The sequence below is a fragment of the Kryptolebias marmoratus genome, linkage group LG19, assembly GCF_001649575.2.
Source record: "Kryptolebias marmoratus isolate JLee-2015 linkage group LG19, ASM164957v2, whole genome shotgun sequence".
NCBI lineage: Eukaryota > Metazoa > Chordata > Actinopteri > Cyprinodontiformes > Rivulidae > Kryptolebias > Kryptolebias marmoratus.
The window spans coordinates 9456623-9462622 of NC_051448.1; the positions used below are offsets into that span (position 1 = coordinate 9456623).

General features: G+C 38.9%; 1 protein-coding gene across 7 annotated transcripts in view; it reads left to right on the forward strand.

Annotated features, from left to right (window-relative positions):
- The window catches only part of utrn (utrophin), a 176884-nt gene that overhangs the window by 105861 nt on the left and 65023 nt on the right, over window positions 1-6000 (forward strand). For all 7 annotated transcript variants that reach the window (XM_017423258.3, XM_025007463.2, XM_025007466.2 and 4 more), the window contains one exon: window positions 108-264. In XM_017423258.3, the coding sequence (XP_017278747.1) occupies window positions 108-264 (157 nt within the window). The remainder of the gene's footprint in view (window positions 1-107; window positions 265-6000) is intronic.

Below are 6000 nucleotides of genomic sequence, written 5' to 3' on the forward strand. Positions count from 1 at the left end.
ATGATCAATAAATAATTTCTTCCAGCCGACACTCTGACAGGCGAAAATAAAAATAACCGACTAAGAGATGAAGTATAAAGATTGAAGTGGTTGTTGCGTGTTGGCAGAGCCCATTTGGAGGCGAGTGCTGAGCGCTGGTCGCGCCTCCTGGGCCTCCTGGAGGAGCTGTGGCGGTGGATCTGCATGAAGGACGAGGAGCTGGCCAAGCAGATGCCCGTCGGAGGAGACGTGCCCACTCTGCTGCAGCAGCAGAATCACTGCACCGTAAGTACCATTCCCCGCTTCTCTCACGCCGCAAGATTTGACATTCCTTATTATCACCTGATGCCAAAAGGCAAAGGTTGATGATGTGTTTGCCAGTGTTTGTGTGCATGTCTCTGTTAGCAAAATATCTCATGGATGATTGGACAGATTTAAATGAAACTTAAAGAAAGTACTTTTGGAGTCAACACAGTTCAGCATGACTGCCACGGTGAGCTGACCTTAAAAACAGAAACATGGCTATAACTCAGTCAGTTTTACAGATATTCACCTATAATTTAGTGTGGTAGTAGCTGAGACTGATCCCCAGCACATTTCTTTATCACAGATCTTTATCAAAGTTAGTTCACTCTTTTTTTTGTTCTTTTTCCTTTTTTTTCAAATGCTTTTTGTTTGAGATTGATGTGCAGCCAACACATCGTGCTAACAGATTGCTCAAGATCTTTCTTGATTGGGTCAACTCTGTTTGTCTGTTAGCAATAAATCTTATTTTAATGAAACTTTACATCTACAACCAACTTACTTTTGTTGTCAGTCCAATCAACATGGCCCCCACAAATAACACCCAACACAAAAATCGCTAGAATTCAGTCAGTTTTACAGATATTGTCCTAAAATTTGGTGTGGTAGTTGCTGAGAGTCATCCACAACACATGCTCTGAGCATGACTTCTCATGATATCAAATGTAACATTATTTTCCAGAATCATCTTTGTAGGTTAGCAGGGCTGCATAATTGGAAAGCTTCACAGAATCCTTATCTAGAGCATTTCTGTCATCATAAACCTGGACCTCATTTCTTCACTTTTAGGTTCTAAATTTTTAATTGACACAAACCTTCTGGGATTCGGAATATTGAGGAAAGGAAGTCATAACTAACCGCTGTAAAGAAAAGAAAAGCCCGTGGGGAAATTCTTCAGAGCAAAGTAGAAGTGCTTGTTTTTGTGTTTTTTGGCCTCTGACAGCCTCAGATTGCTGTGCGACTGGAAGTAAACACAAATTAGCTCCCTGAAACGGTCAACACGGGTGTCGCTGAGTCATAACTGTGCTGAAACCACAAGAAAACCCTCTCATTTGGGGAATAAGTCATAGTGCTCACCGTAATGTCAGTCCGACTGGTCACACATTAAATGTGTTTAACTTGGATCAATTCAAACATAAAGACCAATATTATAAATTACCACAAGGCACTTAGTGCTGTTATTCTATATTCTTACAAGTATTATTTGCCACTTTAACGCCTCTCTGAGTCATTTATTCATAGCAAGCAATCAGTACTTGTAATCTTCTGACCTGTTTATACTGGTGCAATGAGCTCAGATTGAGTTCTCCACTGTATTATTTGTTGTAAATACTGGTTACAGTTATAGAACTTAATATGTCATTGGTTTCAGAAAAAAAAAACATTCATCTGTAGCTACTTCTTACGCCTAAACTTCTTGCCATTATTGCATTTGGCATCACCACAATGGCCACCTTGAATGTGAAGAGATGAGACAAATCAGCCAACTTGGAAAACAAGTGGACTCTGTCCAGCTGAAGACTGTAGCTGATGCAATACTTTGTCTAATTGGGACATAATGCATCTTTGTCCATGCTGTCTTTCTGCTTTAAGGGTTTAAAATTTAGCTCTTTACAACATCTTTTACCATCTTGAATGAAGTTGACTTCAGGAGTCGATCAGTTGTAGATGCAAAATCAGTTATTACTTTCTTCTACTTTTTTCAAATTCTTTAAAATCTGCTCCATGGTTCATGAGATATTTTGCTAACAGAGAGAGACAAATGAGCAGATTCAGTCAGTGCCTTGCACGGCACTGGGTAAAAAACAAACAAAATGAAAATAAGGGGGAAAACACCAAAAGAAACCTTTTTCATTGATTTAGGAATTCAAAAACTCATCTCAAGTCTAAAAAGAACTTGAAAACTAATTGTCATTAGATCAATGTGCTCTGTTCATTCTTATTTTAAAGGCAGGCTATCAAGAGAGGAGGATAATTGATCTCTCTAAGACTCGGGTAGCTCTTCTAGCAGTGGGTGATCAATGTCTTGGCTGCTGTAATATCTGCCAAGTATAGTCTCTTGATGGTTTCATTAGGAGTCATAATTTAAAAAGAAAGTGTCCTAAGAAGGAGTTCTCCAGGATTCTGCCCGTCTCTGTGGTCATGCTCAGTGAGGTCAGTCATTGTTTAAACAGTTTATGCAAGGAAGTTACAGATGCTCAGGATTGTTTTGTTAGGAGAAAAACCCGTACTCTGACATTTGTAAAAAAAGAACCGGGGCCGTTCAGTCATCTGACGGTTAAGACCTGCAATCAATGAGTCAGTGAGGCAGCATTATTTCTCTCTTTGTTTTGATCTTTCAGACAAAGAAGGCTAATCAAAATTTGTCCTTGTTGGCGAGACATTGTTGAGGCTTTCGCAGCTGTCTTTCAGAGCATCTACAGATCAGAAGTGTTTTTGAAAGAATAGGTCTGAGAGCACATATTGACTACAGAGTTCGATCTCCATTTTTGCTTTCACCTTCCTTTTTTTCCATTACTCTTTTCAGGAGGTTTTATTTTGTTTCCTGCTACTCTTTCCAGTTATTTCCTTTTTTTGTCTGTTTTTCTTTGCACCCCTCATTTCTCCTTTTTTTTCCCCCCCTTCTGGCTTTGTCCTCTTTCTGTTGTTCGTCTCCAAGTCTTCAGCCTTGAGAATGCTGAAATTGGGAAATATTAGAGTGGGGAAGTCGAAAGTGATGAAGGATCCTTTTCTCATTTTCTCCGTGTTAAATTTCCTCCCCTCTGTATTCCTAATAGACTAGCCTTGAGGTCTCGTTGACCCTGAGAAGGATGTGGGGGTCTGAGCAGAACAAAGAGCTCCGGCTTTAGGCAGGTCATGCTCTATTACTCACTTTCACTGACAGAGACAAACTTAAGACACAACTCTGCCCGAAAACACACACTGTTATTCAGCAACTCGCCAACTGTTCTGTCAGAAAAAGGAATAACGTGTGCATAAATGTATGGAAAACACTATCACTGAGGTCAAAAACAAAGGCTTTGACTGTCCAAGGGAGAAAGAAAATCTGTATATATAAATAAATATCTATATTTCTCCTTTCTTTTTATTTTGGAAGGCTCTGAAAGATAAAAGAGGAAGGTTAAGCCACTTAGCCCAGTAGAGGGCAACGGATATTGGTGTTATTAAAGAATCAGAGGAAAGAAAAATCCAAGGGAGCAGCAGCCTAGGCCGAAAGAGACGAAAGTATCGACAGTGAGTGGGAAACAGAAGCACAATTAGATGAGAAGAAAAGAGGTCCATTGACATGTAAAAAGAACAAACACGTTTTTAATTTATAGTCATAATCAGTTTAAAATTCACACTCTCGTACATGGATTTGTGCCTGTTTTTCCTGTCCTAAAACGATGGTAATATTTTTTATTAATTGCATATTCAATTATCCGGTAAAAGCTCTTTGTCAGCAGCTGATTGGACTCATCAGTCTCCTTTATGAAATTCATAGTTTATCCTGTAGATAAAGGACCGGGGAAGGCTTGGGCACTTTTAATGACTCTTATATTTCAGTTGTGTGTATCAGTAGACAAGACCAGTCTGGTTCTTTTAAAAGATCCTTCAAAATGTTTCAGAATAATTAAAAGGGAAGACAAATGACCCACGTGTGATAGACTTTTGTTTTCTTAGTAGATCCGGTATGATTAAGTAACTTCTAAATACCCAGCTGGAAGCAAGTAAGGCCTAAAAATCTGGAGCAGAACCCGTCTTAATCATTGTGTCTGTATGACTGATTAGAGCCATTTACACTTGAATGGACAGAATCACAGAAGCCTGAAATGGATTAAAGTTCTCCGCTGGTCTCCAGGGGAAGAAAAAAAAGATCTTTATCAAACTCTGTTCATTCTTTTTTTTTTTTTTGGTGATGCTTTTTGTCTGATATTGATATGCAGCCAAAATTCACAAACACAGCAGCTCAGCAGTTAAAAAAGATGTCTGCAAGGTTAAAGCTGCAATAATTTGTTTGTGCTCATTCTTATTGATGACCAAGTTGTGTTTTGGTTGTTTGGTTTTGTCCGTTTAGCTTCACTCACACAGATCTGAACGTTACTAGTGCTTCTGATTTGCTCCCACCTGCAGATAGACCAAAATACACAATTAGCTTTTGAACATAGATGAGCTTTTTAGGATTAATTGAGATTAAGCTAAAATGAGAGACAAATTTTTTTTGTGTTTATCGTTGCTCTTGTTTGTTTGTTTTTTTTAACCCTAAGTTATGTTTTATTTATCACAAATACCTAAAAAAAAGGTTATTTTTTTGGTTTTAGTAGTAAAAGAACACCTTTAAATTCATTTCTTTCACTACCTTTTGGCATTTTACAGCCTTCAGGAAGCTACTTATTTAAAATGGCCATGACTGCAGGTAGGGATTCATCCAAGCATGTCAAAAATTGCAGTTTTAAACAAATGGCACCTATTACTGCTTTCCCACCATTCCAAGATAACAGCAAATGTTAGGAGCAAAGGAGCAACTTCATTTCCAGGCAGAAATAATAATTTAGAAGGTCCGTATGTAAAAACACACTGTTGTGAAATGTAATTTGGCTGAAAAAACAGAAGTTCAAACATTTGACACCTCTAAATAAGTCATCGGTGTCTTGTAATGTCTTTCCATGTGATTGAAACCCTCTGTAAGGACATTTTGAATTTGTCATTTTTTGCCCTGGTGTTGAGAGATGGTGTATGAAATGGTGCTTTTTTTTTTTGGAGAATGGTGTAGGGGAGCGGTGATATTGCATGGAGGTTCAGATAGGATTATTTTGAAAGCAGGAAGAGGGATGTTTGGCAGAGCTCTGAAACTAGCCGTGTTGTGATGTTATCTCCTTGGCGCCACAGCACAGGGCACAGGGAGATAAGAGTTTGCTGCTACATTCGGCAACATAAAACACACTTATCCAGACCTGGACACAAACACTGACACACAGACATAATCTCTCAGCCGCAGTGATGCACACACACATACACACACACTGAGCCAAGGTCACGGTGACATGAAGCTACAAGACAGCTGCCATGAGTATTATGAGACCGACAAGAGTCACCTTTTTCTCCAGTCACAAATCACACCACATTGTGATATGCCAGGGCTAAAAACTTATCAAAAAGGAAGCAGCGTGTACTCCTGCCTGCTTCTATCTTTGACTTACAAGGTTTTGTCTTATTACCTGTAGACCAACTGGGGTTTGCTTGGAATATTTTCCTTTTCTTAACATGAAGGTTGCTCATGTGATATTTACCTCTCAGGCTTCCTGAACAAAGTGTGTCCTTGTATTTACTCAGAAAATATATGTGTGTGTGTGTGTGTGTGTGTGTGTGTGTGTAACAGCTTCACAGAAACAATTGGTTTGAGTCTTTGGTGTTTTTATCTTTATGAACTGCAAGGATAAACCCAGGGGGTGGATCACAGACAGAGAGGGTTCATCATACAGAGAAAAATACTTTCTACTACTGAGCAACAAGATATTATAGCCTTCTGTATTTTTGATTTCTCTTGTAGTTAACTTTAAAAGATGATCAAGAAACGAGGACAAAGAATACAGTCAAATCTAGGCGTTAGTAGTGAAATGAAGCTACATTGTTAGCTGAACTCTGAAACTTGGCTGCTTTTTTCTCTTTCCATCCATCCATCCATCCATCCATCCATCCATCCATCCATCCATCCATCCATCCATCCATCCATCCATC